General features: G+C 44.3%; 2 protein-coding genes and 2 long non-coding RNA genes across 5 annotated transcripts in view; 3 read left to right on the top strand and 1 right to left on the bottom strand.

Annotated features, from left to right (window-relative positions):
• The first annotated feature begins 2,931 nt into the window (after positions 1-2,931).
• LOC117808235 (actin-related protein 3) lies at positions 2,932-7,528 on the top strand. Its single transcript, XM_034677855.1, has 12 exons — positions 2,932-3,119; positions 3,520-3,575; positions 4,087-4,211; positions 4,307-4,417; positions 4,755-4,850; positions 5,186-5,293; positions 5,375-5,518; positions 5,703-5,876; positions 5,972-6,064; positions 6,145-6,270; positions 6,443-6,526; positions 6,624-7,528. The coding sequence occupies exons 1-12, from the start codon at positions 3,076-3,078 to the stop codon at positions 6,717-6,719; spliced, it is 1,257 nt and encodes a 418-aa protein (XP_034533746.1). The 5' UTR covers positions 2,932-3,075; the 3' UTR covers positions 6,720-7,528.
• LOC117808236 (transmembrane protein 182-like) lies at positions 7,500-10,034 on the top strand. Of its 2 annotated transcripts, XM_034677858.1 has the most exons (6): positions 7,500-7,918; positions 8,540-8,636; positions 8,725-8,847; positions 8,920-9,057; positions 9,277-9,578; positions 9,853-10,034. In XM_034677858.1, exons 1-5 carry the CDS (start codon positions 7,511-7,513, stop codon positions 9,543-9,545), a joined length of 1,035 nt encoding a protein of 344 aa, XP_034533749.1. In that variant the 5' UTR covers positions 7,500-7,510; the 3' UTR covers positions 9,546-9,578; positions 9,853-10,034. The 2 variants fall into 2 exon arrangements, with proteins under 2 accessions (XP_034533749.1, XP_034533748.1); XM_034677857.1 differs by having other exon boundaries at positions 9,277-10,034.
• A 5,043-nt stretch (positions 10,035-15,077) lies between these two features.
• LOC117808262 overlaps positions 15,078-17,502 on the top strand; it is a 42,142-nt gene continuing 39,717 nt past the window's right edge. Inside the window, exons 1-2 of the long non-coding RNA XR_004630201.1 lie at positions 15,078-15,164; positions 15,271-15,401. This is a non-coding gene — a long non-coding RNA (uncharacterized LOC117808262). The remainder of the gene's footprint in view (positions 15,165-15,270; positions 15,402-17,502) is intronic.
• Positions 15,852-16,175, bottom strand: LOC117808263. The gene is made up of 2 exons (XR_004630202.1): positions 16,068-16,175; positions 15,852-15,990 (listed from the first exon to the last, which is right to left on the bottom strand). It is a non-coding gene; the product is annotated as an uncharacterized LOC117808263 (long non-coding RNA).

Genomic DNA, 17,502 nt, shown 5'->3' with positions numbered 1-17,502 from the left:
ATCTAATCCTGTTTATGGTGTCATGAATTAGCCTACTCTTTAGTTCTGTTTTAAGTATTGATTAAACAACAATTAAAATGATCTTTTATTAAATTACAAACCTCATTAGGCGTATTACACCCAGTAAGAAGAGGAAAGCATGTTTGGCCTCAACAATAACCTTAAATCTGATGACTTAGCGAGCTACTTTATTTTCACTCCAATCCACTTTAGTGCTGTAACACAAATCTTCATTCCAGTAAGTGAGCCTCTCTGAAGTCAGTGCAAAGAGGGGGAGATTAGTGTGCAGCTGTGGGGAGGTTAATAAGAGTTAGATTTGTGTTAAATATGTTGCACCTCTGCAGAACAAGCAGGGGAACAGTGGTTTGAGTTAATAGACGTGGTGGTGTAAGGTGGAGGAGGTGTCTTTCCTTTGTTTTGAGTGGCTGGCTGTTTAAAAATGGGCAGAGGGCGCCATCTAGTGGCCAAAAGAGTGAATTACAGGACAGTAAACGCACATGAGGAAACTGGCTTTAACATGTGAAATAGGATGCAAATATCCTGCTATCAGAGCCTGGTTTGAAGTTTGTTTGTCCTTAAAAAAAATACTTTCATAAATGTTCAATTTGTTAGAGGCATTATCCTTTTTTTTAAATTCAAAATGACTCCACAGATCAGAAAGAAGAGGAAGCTTTGTGACCTTTGTTTTGCTTTGAGGGTTGCAGTGGCTGGCTGGTCAAAAGTAGGCAAAGAGCGCCATCTAGTGGTCAAAAGAGTGAATTACAGGGCAGTAAAAGCACATGAGGAAACTGGCTTTAACATGTGAAGAAGGATGCAAATTTCCTGCTATCAGAGCCTGGTTTGAAGTTTGTTTGTCCTCAAAAAATACTCTTATAAATGTTCAATTTGTTAGAGGCATTATCCTTTTTTTTTATTTCAAAATGACTCCACAGATCAGAAAGAAGAGGAAGCTTTGTGACCTTTGTTTTGCTTTGAGGGTTGCAGTGGCTGGCTGGTCAAAAGTAGGCAAAGAGCGCCATCTAGTGGTCAAAAGAGTGAATTACAGGGCAGTAAAAGCACATGAGGAAACTGGCTTTAATAGGTGAAACAGGATGCAACTATCCTGCTATCAGAGCCTGGTTTGAGGTTTTTTTTTAATGCATTAATAAAAGTTCAATTTGTGAGAGAGATTATCCTTTTTTAAAATTTCAAAATGACTCAACAGATCAGAAAGAAGAGGAAGCTTTATTACTTCTGCTGCAACAATAAGAGATCATTACAGGGTAGAAAGGAAGGGATACAATTCAGAGTGAAGGGGGCAATTGTGTGCATGTCAAATATTGCAGCAATAGTTACACAGTCTCCCTCAAATTGGCACACAATAGAAGGCTATATTTAATGATTATAAGCTAAGGGAACAGACCTGGAGGCCTGGATAAGCAGCATGAATTAAATTAAACTCTTTGAATGTCTTTAATGAGTGTTTATTGCATGAAAGCTCCATAAATAAAATGTTGTTAGTGTCCTTACTCTGCTGTTCTAGATTTAAAAGTCCTTGCAGTGTTGCTTTTTGGCTCGGCTCCACTACAAAGAGAAGGACACAAGACGCCGCTTGTGTTTGGACCCATTTATCTCAGTGAAGTTAAAGGAAAGTCTGTCTTTGAAAAGCAGCCTCCTGACAATGTTAAAACAAATTGTTTCAGCAACACTTCTTGATAGAGAGCTTCCATCAAGTGCCCCGGCTGGCTCCACGACGGGGAGAGAGACTGTTTCTATCAGGAGCAGCAGAGCCGAGGGGCTTTTCTCTGAGAGTCGCTGCTGTGGTGAAGAGACTCTGGAGTGAGTGATGAGTCTGCTGGAGGACAAAGGGCCAATGTTCTCAGGCAGGGGGGATTGGCTTTAATGTGGTAAAGCACTCTGAAGCCAGAATCCAGCCCTGAGGCTCCCACCTTGCTCATATATCGTCTTTATCAGTGACCCTCCATGTAGTGAAGCAGGGAGCGGGGCATTTTGTTTGGCCTTTGATTACAACTAAATCACTGATTTCATCTGGTGGAGTCAGCAGGCTGGGATGAGGTTGGGTGCTATTTTTGGGGTTGGTGGAAAAGCCTTGTAGAGAGATAACAACAGAAGGTGCAGGCATGCAGTACAGACTTTTGACATCAGATACTTCAAGCAAATAGACACCAAAGCAGTAGAGGCAGTAGCTCAGTCCTTAGAGACTTGGCTTGGTAATCGGAGGGTTGCAGGTTCAAGTCCCAGTATGGACAAAGTTGGCAAGTGGACTGGCAGCTGGAAAGATGTTGGTTCATTCGCTATCTTGAGCAAGGCAAAAAAAAAAAAGCAACTACCTGAGCTGTGCTGGTTGAAGACAGCATCGTTACTCTGATATGTCTCTCTAAGTGCATGTCCAGAATGGGCATAAATTGTATGTATATATCAAAAATTATGTGTGAAGCGTGATCATAAAAATCATAATTTAATTTAATTTCCCTCATGGGGATTAATAAAGTACATTTCTTCTTCTTCTCTTCTTTAAATCACTTTGAATAAATCAACATTTATGACATGCAGTTTCCTAGATCATATAGACTCAAAATAATAACTACACTTATATATCATACATATTTGTCTCTATATTTGTTACAATGTTTATCTTTTGTTTTGTGTCTTTCTCCTATTATTTATTACACATTAGTTTTGATTATTTCCCTAACAGGTTGCCACCCTGCATTATTTTATTATTCCTAAAAAACAGCTTAGGTTCTTAAAAATGTACTGACTTGTTCATAAGAAGGGAAACACTTTTAATAATAATAATAAAAAACACGATTTATTCCTCTTTTTTTAACATTTAATTGAATAACCTGCACCCCCTGCAGTACCACCCTCTGTCCACTGGAGGGCAGTGTTGAGCTGTCAGAGCTGCTGACTCTGCACTGTGAATGAGACTCCCTCAAACCCGGAAGCGTTCCTCACTCGGCCGAGACTGTTTTCCATTCAGGCTGCTGCGCTTTAAACCAGCCTGTATCTGGAGATCTGCTCTCATCGGGGGTCTGATTTATTCTCCTGTAGACAGATTAAGGTCGAGCAGGCATGGCTGGTCGGTTACCGGCGTGTGTTGTTGACTGTGGCACGGGGTAAGTGACTGAATTAAGAGCTAGCTTAGCTTTAGCTGTCAAACTTCCAGCTAACGCCCCTGTTAGCTGCTTCACCTGAGAGGTTCTAACGCTGCTCAGCCTCGATCCATCACTTATTTATCATCATACTGCATTTAAAGCTTCTGTTAAAGCCTTCAAACATCAGACTAAAGTCCCCTCTTGTTATCTGTGCATGCTTTTCTGTCTCAATCCTGCTTTATCACTGCTAGCTGCTGGAGCTAATGTTACTTCCTGGGCGAGCCTCATTACAGAGAGCAGATTTCTCCCTTTATTTCAGCTGCTGATCACTTAAAATGCTCATTTAAAGCTGCTAACACACAGTATATGCACAAGGAGGGGACTCTGACTGGTTAATAATCCATGTTTGTTCCTTTTTTAGGTACACAAAGCTCGGATATGCAGGAAATACAGAGCCTCAGTTCATCATACCATCATGTAAGTACATTAAAATGATCAACACAGCAATTAAATGCATTATAAACTATAGTTAGGAGTTGATTTATGTCTCTTTATTGTGACTGTAGCTTTACAAATGCCATAATATGATTGTTTTAATCTGATTTAATGCAAAGGATGAGAAGAAGCAACATAAACACAAGTGTTCTCAGGCAAACATCATTGTTTAAAGCCTACACATCAAAATAACAGATTGATCAGCCTATGTTTATAAATTATAAACACAAAGAGGAAGCAGAAAGCTCAAAGGAAAGGGCTGCAGGTGACGCCTAATCATTATCTCCTGAATGACAGCATGCAGAAAATAAATGAATGAACTAAGAAGTCTTAACGGATAAAATCTGACCGACCCAAACATTAACACATCTTTAAAAGCCATCCATGAACTCAGCTGATAAAGAATCTTCTGTGCACAGTTATGTTTAAGTTTTCACTAAAGAGACTAAACTTGTCTTGATTCTCACTCTGTCGTGTTTCTGATCGCCTCCAGGTATCGCAATCAAAGAGTCCGCCAAGGTGGGAGACCAGGCCCAGCGCAGGATGATGAGAGGCGTCGACGACCTGGACTTCTTCATCGGGGACGAAGCCATCGACAAACCATCGTATTCAACAAAGGTAGGCGGTGAAGTTGGGATCGTCTCGGTGAAGAGGTCCGGTTTCTGTGTCACGGACTGACTGATGTTTACTTTTCTTCTCTCTCTCACCTCCAGTGGCCGATCCGTCACGGGATTGTGGAAGACTGGGACCTGATGGAGAGATTCATGGAGCAGATCATCTTCAAGTACCTGCGGGCAGAACCTGAAGACCATTACTTTCTTTTGGTGAGACCAGAGCGACAGTTTCAACAGAGAGTTTACTGAATATTAACTCAGTTTGATGACTTATTATTCATCCTGACATATAGATTCTTTATTTACTGAAACCAGCTGCAGCTGCTGATGTTTGCATTCAGGAAAAATCACAACAGAAGTTTAAATCAGTGCAAACAAGTCCTGTAACTGATCAAATCAGAAAAACAGGAATATTGAAGGGTTGAGAAAGAAAGTGAGTCAGGCGAAGCGTCTGTGTTGAAGCTCTGAGTTCTGGAGCATTACAATCTGGCAGAAACTTTCATGCCTGTGACTCAGAGTTGTTGTTTTTGTCTCTCCCTCCCTGCAGACAGAGCCTCCCCTCAACACACCAGAAAACAGAGAGTACACAGCAGAGATCATGTTCGAGTCCTTCAACGTCCCGGGTCTCTACATCGCTGTTCAGGTACGTCTCTAAAGCATTCTGAGTCCTCAGAGGAACACTGAGGGAATGAACTGATGACACATGTCACTGAACTCACTACACATTAAATACCAGAATCTCAAGGCCTGTGTTTAATTTAGATTTGACTTCTACTCACAGAATATGAAGTGATTCAGAGCGACTGTGAGGAAATGTCACTTCTCACTTCTTCTTTCTACATTTTCCCCTCGACAACATCCTCATCATTAATCCTTAAATATAAACTGAACTGAGCCCTCAGATGTTCCTGTTAATGACCTCACTCTGCAGTGTGATCCTCAGTGTTTGTTTATTAACCCTCTGATGTTCTGCATCAGGCTGTCCTGGCGCTGGCTGCCTCCTGGACGTCCCGACAGGTGGGAGAGCGGACCCTGACGGGGACCGTGATCGACAGCGGCGATGGAGTCACACACGTCATCCCCGTGGTGAGCATCTTTTACCTCCTGTGTCTCATTCTGCTGCTTCCTCTTCTCAGACTCTAAACCGGGTTGGGTTTTGTTTTCCAGGCTGAAGGTTACGTCATCGGGAGCTGCATCAAGCACATCCCCATCGCTGGCAGAGACATCACATACTTCACCCAACAGCTGCTGAGAGAGCGAGAGGTGGGGATTCCTCCGGAGCAGTCCCTGGAGACGGCTAAAGCTGTCAAGGTGGGTGTAACCTTTCTCTGCCCCGTTCTCTCATCGATCACGTCTCCAGTTTTATGATCCTGTTTGTTTTAGTTCCTCTCATGCATGCCTCAGTTTGTCCACCAGAGGTCAGTGCAGCTTCAGACTCCGTGCTTCATGCACTCAGTGTTTTTAAAAGCTGCTCTGTGTCGTTGTTGTGCTTCAGGAGCGCTTCAGCTACGTCTGTCCGGACCTGGTGAAGGAGTTCAGCAAGTACGACACAGACGGCTCCAAGTGGATCAAACAGTACACGGGAATCAACGCCATCAGCAAGAAGGAGTTCACCATCGACGTGGGCTACGAGCGCTTCCTGGGGCCTGAGATCTTCTTCCACCCTGAGGTATCAGATCACATTCAGACTGTTCTGCTCCTTCACAAACCAGACCGACACTCAGCTGTTTCAGATCTTTATGTTTGTGCTTTGTTCTCCTCCAGTTTGCAAACCCAGACTTCACTCAGCCGATCTCTGAGGTGGTGGACGAGGTCATTCAGAACTGCCCCATCGACGTGCGGCGTCCTCTGTACAAGGTGCGGACCCTCATTCGACTCACTCAGCTCTTCATGATGAAGTGTTTGTCTTCATTGACTCTTATCCTGTTTGATCTCAGAACATCGTGCTCTCTGGAGGCTCCACCATGTTCAGGGACTTCGGCAGACGCCTGCAGAGGGACCTGAAGAGGACTGTGGATGCACGGCTGAAGATGAGCGAAGAGCTGAGTGGCGGCAAGTTGAAGGTGAGGAAACAAGGGAGCGGATGAATATTAATCTACGATCTTAAGACCTTTAGGGAGGACAGCCCTGCAGACAGCTGCATCAAAACTCAGGGACTAAAGCACAACAAAGGACCCTGAATGTGACCAAAACTCTCCCTGATATCAACTCATCCTTTTTGTTTTTATCCCAAAGCCAAAGCCCATCGATGTGCAAGTCATCACTCACCACATGCAGAGGTACGCGGTCTGGTTTGGAGGATCGATGCTGGCGTCTACAGTGAGTATCAGAGAACTTGAAGTTTCCTCCAGACTTTGTTCATAAGTCAGTTTTGATGAAAGTGGATCAATACTAACGAGTCTCTTTTCTTCTCCAGCCTGAGTTCTACCAAGTCTGCCACACCAAGAAAGACTACGAGGAGATCGGCCCGAGCATCTGCCGCCACAACCCCGTCTTCGGAGTCATGTCCTAGGAGCCGTCGCCGGCGTCACGAGACCTCACGCGCTGTGGAAGTCCCATGAGCCTTTGCACGGATGCTCCAGACACACTTGTCATTCTGAAATCGAGCGGACAGCGGACCAAACAAACTGCCAAACAAGCGGCAAAATGTCCCGGAGGAAAAAAAAGAAGAGGTGACTCAGCCCAAAAGGATCCTCGACATCAAATGTTTACTGCGAGTAGGTTTAATAATAGGTGATCAATCTTTCATTTCTGCGTGCCTCGTGTGTGTACGTCTAATATCCTCACAGGGTTGTAATATGTCATTAATCAACAGGAGTCCTGTATAAACTTCTCTGCACTTCTCTGTGTATATGGGTCGGGTTCTTCGGTATGTACTCTAAAAAATAACGATGCAGGAAGCTCTTAGTTAGATCCTTTTCCACGTAAACATGAAATAAAGACGCTTCTTGAAGCATTAAGTCATGAAACAGGAGAAAAAAAGACGTTCAGACCATTCCTGATTATTCTTCTGTCTCTTTCTTTAAATCGAGCCTCGAGGAAAAATTCATTTGAACATGAATCTTTAAAAAAACAAACAAATCAAGGCATTTAAAAAAATCATGAAGCTGTTCAAATCAATCTTTCCCAGGTGTTGTTCTTTTTTTACTTGTATTAATCATCTCTGGAACAAAAAAAAAGTTGTATTAATATATGAACAGTTTGAACGACTGTTGTTGGACCATCACTGTTGCCTAGATCTCAGTTCTACTGGATAGCCTTGTACTGTACCAAATCTGGATTTCAATGCTGGCATTCCAATAAATGCCAAGGAGGTATTTCTACAGTTGTGATTTCTTCTTCTTCTTGTCTTCTGTGTTTATATTTGGAGTTGATGCCGTCGTGTTATTTCAGTCTGTAACTGAACCCCTCTCACATGAGGACACAAGTTATTTTCTCTTCACTGGTCAGTGTGTCGGAGCGCTGCTGTCCACCAGCTCCTCTCTCTGTGCTCATGTTTATTTTGAAGTACTGGAACATGCAGCATGTGGAGGAGCGTGTGAAGAAAGTTTGAGACGGGTGAAAGTCAGGGACATGACGGCTGAGAGGCTGAAGGTGCTGGTCTTCTTGGCGCTGTTCTTCGGGGCGTCCGGGATCCTGTTCACGCTGCTCTCCTGTGGGACCGAGTACTGGCTGCTGGCTTCAGAGAGCTGCAGGCAGAGGAGCGACAAGGTATTTATGATGTGAGACACATTAATGATGAAGTTCAGGAGGAGCTGAAACAACAGAGGTTATGACAGTTCTGGTATCTCTACTACATGATGCATATTTAAATGTCTGAACAGATTCACTTCCAGTTTGTCTTGTCCTGTCATTCCTTCAGAAATCCTCATGATGGCGCCAATGACATCAATCCTGTGCTCTCCTTTAAGAGACATTTCTGACTCCTCACTTATTCAGATAATCTGACTTATCATTGAATGAACATCTTGCAATTTATAAATCATTGTGGAATCACTTTCAACAGAAGCAGCATTAATAAGTTGGAATATGAGGAAAAGTAAGGGCCTGTATCCACTGCATCATTCTGAAACATCAGCCACACCATGTAGGAACATATATCTGACTTTGTCGCTGCAGCACGGTGATATCTTCCTCTTTTATTACTCACAACAACAAGAAATGTTCCTTAAAACTGTGGGGAAAGGATCAGAAAAGAGTTCCTCTAAAGTTAAATATGAGAAGAGAGTAGCAGAAGAGGAAATGTGTCTTTATTTCTGAGTTCAAGGTAATCTAATCAGATTTAAAAGCTGTACAGTTCCTTTAAGAAGGTGTGTTTTTGTTCCTCCTCAGGCTCCAGACTGGGTCCGGGTCTTCCATGAGGGTCTCTTCTGGCGCTGCTCTTTCTCAACTCCTTCTGAGGACTTCTCCACCTGGGACCTCTGGATCTGTACGAGCCTCCACTCTGCAGGTTTATTATATTTATGTAAGATTTATCTGATGGATCAAAAACAGCCTTCTGTCATTTTCTCCTTCAGCTAATCAGCCGTCATCAAAGCTGTGCCAGGCCGCCTTCCTCTTCCCGTTCCCTGTGTATGAGCCGTCGTGGGCGGAGCCTCATGGTTTACCCTCAGAGGCGTATGAACACAGCTCTGCTATTGGTGAGTCCTCTTTCTTAACACATCATGAATCTATTTTTATAACAGCACATTTTAAAGCTCCTCTGGTCTCAGTTTTCAGAACCTTCTGGAGCATCTTCCTCATCGTGGGCTTGATGTCGGTCGTCACTGGTGGGTTTGTAGTCGTCTGCGCTGGACCACTGGCCAATCACAGGATCTACAAAGTGGGCGGGGCCTTACAGCTGAGTGGTGGTGAGGAGAAAAGCAGCTTACACTCATGCAGAAATGTCTAAGATGAAGTTCTGATCCTGAAACAAAAGTATATTTTATCCTAAGTTGACAGAAACTTGACTGAAGTTTGGTCAGAGTGTGAGTCAGGTTCAGATTTATTAAAACCCCAGACCATCTAAAAGCCTCCAAGTGCTCAAACCCACGTCAGTAAGATTTAAAGTGTTCCTCTGTGTGTCTCAGGTGTGTGTCTGCTCGCAGTGGCCCTCATGTACCTGATGTGGGTCCAGGTTTTGGACACTCTGGAGCAGTTTGTCCTCCATCAGAGGGTCTCCTCCTGTCCCTCCTTCCACCTCAGCATCCAGCACGGCCCTTCATTCCTCCTCGCTCCGGTCGCCGTCTTCTCCTGCCTGCTGGCCGGCCTGCTGTCGCTCCTGGTGGGTCGGAGTATTGAGGATGTGCAGAGGGACAAAAAAGAGGAGACTCAAGAGGCTCCGGCTTCTGATGTTTAAACTGGAACTTCATTTGTGACCTGTTTGATGAAGGTTTGACTTGAGACTCAGATCATAAAACATACACAGAGCACAGCTGTGGATCTGTCTTTAAAGACTAACATTAGACTCCTTAATTGACTAATCAATTAAAAGGATCCTCCTGTCTTCAATAATCCAGTCTGCTTTGATTATAATTGATGGATCAGTTCAGTCGTGAGAATAGAGGAGACTTCTTCCTGTCATCTGAACATCAGGTCTGAAGTATCAGGTCAGAGGGAAGGAGGGAAGAATAAATGAGACTGTCATAATCCATTTTCTGTTTCAGCGCGTGTAAAACACAGATCATCCACAAGAGGGCAGTGTTGCATCAGGATCAGGACCTCAGAGCAGAAGTGCAGAAGTGCAGAGCTGGCAGCAGATTATGGAGGGAAATCTGTAAGTGATAATTAATTCAACAAACAAAAGAAAATGACTTTTTTCAACTTCAGTAACATTACATGAGAAAGAGGGAGGGGCTTGTGGAGTCACACCTTGATAATTGGAAAAGGCAAACAGAAGTGAGACCTTGCAGTGATAGTGACAAAAGGAGGAGAGGAGGAGAGGATGAGGGGGGGGACTGCTCATCAGCTAGGCTTTGAGTGTTCCTTCATGTCTGATGCCTCCTCTTCATCCCCGCTCCTCTTCATCTCCGCCGTGAACCAGGCGAGCATAATTACACCTGAGCGTGTCACATTCACTTCCCCCGGCCTCCGTAGTGTTTAAACGTGTGTCACCTCCTCTCCCTCGTCACACAGCGAGGAGTCGGGGGTTTCAAAGGTGATCCAGTCATAACGCCTGCTTTCAATCTCTGAGAGAGAGGGACAGTGGCAGATTCATTACCAGGGTCCAGCGAGGACTCACACACTCTACATACACTCTGAGTGGGCGCTGTGATCTTTACATCACATCATCACAGAGAGGGCTTTGTCTGCAGGAGATAGAAGTGTCCACAACAATTACAGGAGGAGCAACAAAGACACCTGAAGATCCTCCAACTCAGCAAGTCTCATCCACTCAGACAGACCAGGACCAGACAGACTAATTAAAACCTGCAGGGACTCTCTGTGAGTCCAGTTTGTTTATATTTATTAAAACATACCAGAGGAAGGTTTTAATGACAGTCTCATGCATTCAGATGATCAAGCTCTGGATGCATGAGGACAGATCTGCTTTATTCTCCACACAATGAAGAGTAAAGCTGTGTGTACAACAAGCAGCCATTAAAAGCTGGAGACAACCTGGTCCTCCCTGATCCTCCCCTGTTCTGCTCTCATTTTGGTACACTCCGTTCTACCTCCACATCACCCACAGGCTAACCCATGGGGCGCAATTATTCAGGCCTTTGCTCAGCCAAGTAGAAGAAATTAGCCTCTTCTCCTGAACCAAGACCTTCTAACCTGCACCAGGACCCGGGGCTGCCTCTCTGACTAGAATGACCCCCTGTGACTCCCCTCTGCTAGACCTTGTTTTCCATACATATGAGCCCGAGCTGGCCGGAGCCACGCTTGGCTGCCATATGGGCTCTTGCTGCCCCGGTTGCTGGCAGAGTGGGGCTGAGGCGCTGCGGGGTGAACAAAATATAAAAACTACACCCCCACACCTCGGCTGTGGCTGTGGATCCCCTCCTGGAAGGATGCTGGTGTCCTCGGGCCGACGAGGCGCTTTAGAAAAATCAACAAAAAGTCCAGGATGGTGCACAGATGTGTCACTCTTTGAGTCTTTAGAGGCTCTGATAGAAAATGTGAATGAGAGGTAAGTATTCAAATGTTTCACAATCTTACTGCACATGATTCCAAATCATTATGAAGGGATTGCACATGATAGAAAGGGTCTTTGCCTTTATTTTTCATAGGACAGCTTGAGAGAGAGACAGACCACATCCTGCTGGGGACGGGGAACAAGAACTGCAGCCTCATGGAGCACATCACCAAGGTACTGCTGCACATTTAAAACATGTTTTGCACCCTATAAAAGGTATTATTGCACATTATAAAGATGTTTTTGCACATTTTATTGCATTGCTGTATGAAATTATGTGTAAAAAGATCTTATTACACTATAGACGACACCCTTTTCTACCCTAACTTCTTTGTTCTGTAATTCTCCTCCCTTCTTTTCTTCATTGAAATCATTTTCAGTCACAGGGGATCTCCTCTCTCTCTCTCTCTCTGCACTGACAGGTCTTCCTCTACCTCCTCTCCTCCTGTCTGTTTCTTCTCCTCCTCCCTCCCTCCCTCCATTTCATCTTTCCTTCAGAGCAGTCAGTGTAGGATAATGAGGTGTGCAGCCCGGTCCTGTGCTCCCTGACTCTCAGAGTACAGTAGGAGTCTGAAAATCACGCAGCTGCATCGCAAGGAGGTGTGATAGGTGTAGCATGATACTGCAAGTCTGAAGTAGACTGTGTTACCCAACATCACTGATGAAGCTTTATACTTCTTACATGGCATATGAGGATGTCTCCTCCATGTTTGGTTTAAGTTTCTGTAAACCCACAAAGATCAATCTGTACTCTTCTCTCTGTGGTCATTGAACCTCTCTTTCAGCAGCTGCTGGTCTAAACTCTTCCTCCACATCAAACGTCATCCCCGTCACTGATTTAATTCCATTACATGTCTGTGTTTTTACACTCACTGCGTGCCAGCTGCGTCTCTTTATCCGCATGCGATGCATTAAGAAGTGTCCATTGTGCATCTCCTTCTCAGACGATCTTTTATCCGAGCTCAGACCCGACACGTCTGACAAACGGGATCCAATTTAAGCGTTTAATTCTTTGTCTTACTTCATTTGAGGTATGAATATCCCTCTCACAGCCTGTCTGCCATGCCTTCACTCCTCCTCTTCCTCTCCAGAGCTCGTCCGCTCTCTCTCTCCCCGTTCTGTCATCTCTCTATCTCTGCTTTATGACAGGCCTCTTACCTTGTGACTACAGATACCTGAGAGCTGAGGGCCTTATCGTAGCCGGGGCCAAATGAAGCTTTTCTTTATCTTTGGCCCTCTGCTCCTCAGGCCACTCTTCATCAGGTCACTGTGTGTACACACGGAGAGAGGGTAAACTGATTCTATTCAACCACTTCTCCTCACCTGGCTTCCAAATGGGCTTCTGCTGTTTTTCTATTTCCTCATCTTCTTCTGTCTCTTCGTCATCCCCCCCTCCTCTCCTCTCTCCCCCCTGAAGAAGACGATCAACACCGTGTAGTGGAAGAAAGAGAGAGAGCGGAAGACGGCGAGAAAGATTAAATCCAAGTTTCTTTCATCCATGAACGCTTTCATCTCTTTTTTTTTTCAAACAGAGGGAATTATCAGCAACCGACACAGGCTTTTGACGAGGGCGATGGCGCCGGATGGGGAGGAGGCTGGTGGAGAAAGGGAGGAGCGGGAGATGAAGTAGAGGCGAGGAAAGGGTGGGAAGTTAGGTGGTTGGAGATCTAAGAGGGAATCCCGAGCTAGCTTAGTCGTATGGCTTCTTGGTTTATCTACAGAAGGCCAGGGTGCTGCTTTTTGTATCGCTTTACCTTTTAAAAATATCAAATACTCCTCAGACTGTTGCAGCTATTCTTCAGGAATGATCAGAGAAGTCGCAGCACTCCTTTATATCTCCACCCGCCTCATGATTTAAGTGTGAGAGTCAAAACACGCCAATACAAGCTAGGCTAGCAGACCTGAGCAGTCGCTGTGCTAATCCACCTTTCCTAAAAACGAGACCAAAACTAAAAAGATGATTTTTTTCAATCCCGGGTTCTTCTGAGACACTTGGCATGACGTCTAATCTCCACTGTTCGGAGTGTTTTTTCATTAAATTCGTGTCAGGACTCATTTCGAGGGGGAATGAATACAGATGTCAGGATGCCATCGAATCCCATCGCAGGGCTTTTAATGAGATAACAGGCTTTAGTTAAGGAATTAGCGCTATTGAAATAAAAAAAAAACCTGAATGAGATTAGTTCAATGGGATGGGGATGCAGAGTGGAACGAGACTCTGCCTGTCGAGAGGAGACCGCAGTCGTATCAGACCTGCGCTGCCAAATCACAAATCTATTTCCGACACTGGTATTAATTATCAAACTAAAGCTGCTGTTGCATATTGATTCATCAGGGTACGCGCTTGTATTATCTCCTATTAAGCAGGGGGGAAAAAAGAGATTATATGAAGCCTTCGGGGGCGTTTTATGGATCCTGTGAGACTGTTAAACCATGTCACGGACTCCAGAGCAACAAGACACGCTCCCTGTGTGTGTGTGTGTTTGCCCCGCTTCTTATGTGGGCTTGAATTCACTCTTAAGCTTTAAATTTGATTATTTTGGTGAACATTTTTCAATTAGCCCCGACGATCATGGCCTTGAATACATTTCTGGGCACAGAGATGTGTCTGCGTGCAAAATGCATCTGTGGATTTTTGGGTCGCAGATGCAGACTGTGGTATTTAAAGCTCAGTGAGGTGGATGTTAGTGGATCCACAAGGTGCAAGATGCAACTCTTAGGTGACTGAAGTGCACCAAAGGCCGGTCATGCTCAGTTAGCAGTATGAGCTTTATATCCAAGTGGTTTGAATGAAGCTCTAGCAAATGTTCAGACAGGAAGACTATAAAAGCAATCACAGCAGCTCATTCAATAGCTCACCTGCTTCCAGCTGCATGCTCCAGAGCTGTCATTGGTTAATCAGTGGCGGCTGTCATCCAATAGCTCAGTGGCACGCCCTTATCGTCGGCCTAACAACTTTCTGCTGTCTTTTTAATTGTGTCTCTCTCTCCTGCTAGTTTCTTCTTGCATTGATGGTGCACACCCCTCCACCTCCACGTCTCCACCTGGTCTCTGCAAGTCTTCAATTCCTAGAATTCATCCACCACCACCACCACCGTCAAGTTTCCTTATTCATTAAGTTTTAATGAATAACATTTAATCTTCAAACTGACTCTCCTGATTGAAATGACTTGGAACATTCTTTAAAGTTCAATAGTCTTCAAAACTATGTACAATTCAAAACCATGATCCCAAACCACTGTGCATCATTCTGCAGCCGTTTTAAGTGCATGTCTTTACCATGTGTTTTATGCAATTCTCTCCATTTGTATCATTGCTTTTGCATTTGTGCAACTTCCTCTGTTTCTACCTTGCATTTTGTATTCTGTTGTGTAATTGTGTTTGACTTGTGTGTCACTGTCAATGAGAATATTGGAGTTTAAATAAAGGTTATATACCCAGCCAGGTAAGGCATTAAGCTGAGTTAATGGATCCTCTTTTATTTTATCAGTTTAAGGAGGCCCATCCATGCCAGGTTAGTACAAAGAAGAGGGAGACTTTGCTTTAATGGGGGAACAAAAATAGGCTACCAAATATTAAGTCCTAATAATGAGAAAGTTTGAGATTAAAAGTCTTAAAGTTGTGACTATTTAACTCATACTAATGAATCACTTTCAATCTATTCATTTTGACTTACTATCTCATTATTATGACCTAAGACTTCCTTGTTTTTAAATAAATCCAAATCTCCCATCCTCTTATTTTGTAGGCGGAAGTCGGCTTCCTTAGAATTATGGCGCGCCAATTTCCCGGGAAACTCCTGAGCTAGGTGTCCAGATCCAGAGTTACCTGCTGGTACAGGTGTGTAAACTGAGAGCTAATACCCACGATTAGAGACAAGTACCTCCTGTCACAAGTAAGACTAGATTCAGATAATAACAGAACCTCTATACCTTTCCGGATCCAGATCTACCTACAGACCTGAGACGCACCAGAGTCCACTGACGCGCTAGACCCCGAAGTTTGATCCCGACTTTCTTCATGGTCCAGGACCTGAATCTGGAAACCAGGACAGCCGAATGAAAGTGCATCTTATACGTAAGTGATCGGCTATCATCGTTTTTTAATGCATAATGATATAACCCATGATCCATGTATGTTTACCTTCTTAAACCCTGTGTGAGCTGCTGAAGGTAAGACTGAGATGTTATAATAAACTCTGCACATATTACTGAGTCCACCAGGTTATAGCAGGTAAGTGATGCTTAACATGATGCAAAACTGAAATGTAAATATGTTTAAATTGACAATAAATCATTATAGACCCAATCAGCTGGTGTGTGCGCATGCGTACTGTCCCAACAAGCAGGTGCTAATTGATGGACGCCTATTGGTGCCATTATAATTAGCCTACATGTTAAATGACTCATATAAGCTTACTTAAAAATACTGAAACATCAATTTAATAGCCCAAATGATAAAGTCAAATAATAAAAGTAAGGCCAGGTGTACAGTGTGGACCCAAAAGCACAGCCAGAGGCAGAGGATGCAGTTCAGTGAATTTATTGTATGGAACAAAAGGGAGCAGGGAAGGGATCCAGGGTCCAAGGCTTGGTGAATAAATCCTGGTAGAGAGTGAGGCAGTGTGGCAGTGATAGGGAAGAAGCACTGGGGGCTCGTGGAGGCACTGGAGAAACAGAGACAGCAGGGTTAGTCACAGGTTAAAAGCACAAAGCTGGAACACTCGAGAACAGGCCAAGATACCATTCAGATGTGGGACTAATCTGGCACTGGAGAAGCCTCCCAGCAGGGCTTAAATACAGTTGGTGATTGCAGCGGTCAGGTGCAGGTGTGAAGGTGTGAAGGTGCAGGTGTGGGAGAAGCTGCCCAGTCTCTGAGAGAAGGAGAGAGACTCCACAAAAGAAGTCAACTAAAAGGCCACAAACATGTTGCAATCATCACACCAGGTTTATCTTTAAGGTTCCTATAGACTGGTAAAGTGCTATAAAGGGGTCCCTCCTGGTCTGCAGGGACATGGGTCAAATTTAGGGTTTGATTTTTGTCCCACAGTATCTCTAAACACCTTTTACTTGATGCTTTTTAACCTTAAACATCAACTGTATTAAAGTAGCTCTAAGCTTGTAATGTCCTACCTGTTGTTGTGTGCAGGTGTGTGTTTGTGTAGCATCTCTACCTCCATCTACCTCTTCTTCTTCTTCCCCCTCTTGTCTTTGTATATTTTTTAAACATTCAAACATCCACTGGATGAATTCAAATCTTTGAGCTCCAGTTGATATATTTTGTACTTGTGTGGTCATGTCTCAGTGCATCCTGCTCCAGGCCGTTTTGCGCCCACTCAAGCAACAGTCCTGCCTCATATTAAGCCAGTCTGGGCCCCCCTGGATACCTGCACCACCTCAGGTCTTGTTGTGCCTAAACGCTGCAGATTCCTAGCAAATTTGCATTTAACACCCCGTGAGGAATACACCCCGGTCTCCAGAACTCCGGCCCCTCCGGCTGTATTGGAGCTAAAACTTTTGGCAAAGAGACTTGACACCAAAAATCTTTGACTCTGCAGTTCAAGATGACAGGCTGCTGTAAGTCACCCGGTGGGAGAGCTTGGTAGTCCACGTCCCTTTGAGTCAGACTGACTGCTCTTTACGCGGCCAACGCTTCAGAGTGTGAGTGTAGAGGAGGCAAACTCTGCGCGATAACACAACAATTGTCATTTATTTCACACCAGAAGACAACTGATGAGCACAATAGGTGTGAAAAATCCCCAATGAACAGCTCATTCTTCTGCTGACCAGCGAAGTGATGAATCCAACCACAGTGACCGACGCATTCCCCAAAGAAAGGAGGATTTGTTCGCACCTCGTATCCACTGAGGACGCTTGGAAATAGAATTTGATGTACAGTACGCCGGGCATGCAAAAGCCCTGCTGGAGATTACCCGCAGAGGAGGTTTATTACATCGTCACTGTGACCGGTGTGGGTGGCAACCAAAGTGTTGAGGCACGCGCGCACTTCACAAATAATGAGACCTCCAACGGTGTGACACCCATTTCACACATGGATGGCATCTGTGATTGGGAAACATATGTTTGTATTGATGTATAATTATGAGCATTGAGCTCCTCTACTTCCTCTAAGTTGAAATGACTCCATGGTGTGTGTGATTGTGTGTGTGTGAGAAAGA

This window comes from Notolabrus celidotus, chromosome 24 (assembly GCF_009762535.1).
Source record: "Notolabrus celidotus isolate fNotCel1 chromosome 24, fNotCel1.pri, whole genome shotgun sequence".
Lineage (NCBI taxonomy): Eukaryota > Metazoa > Chordata > Actinopteri > Labriformes > Labridae > Notolabrus > Notolabrus celidotus.
The sequence above is the reverse complement of the archived record's forward strand: the minus strand, read 5'-3'. Positions and strand labels throughout refer to the sequence as shown.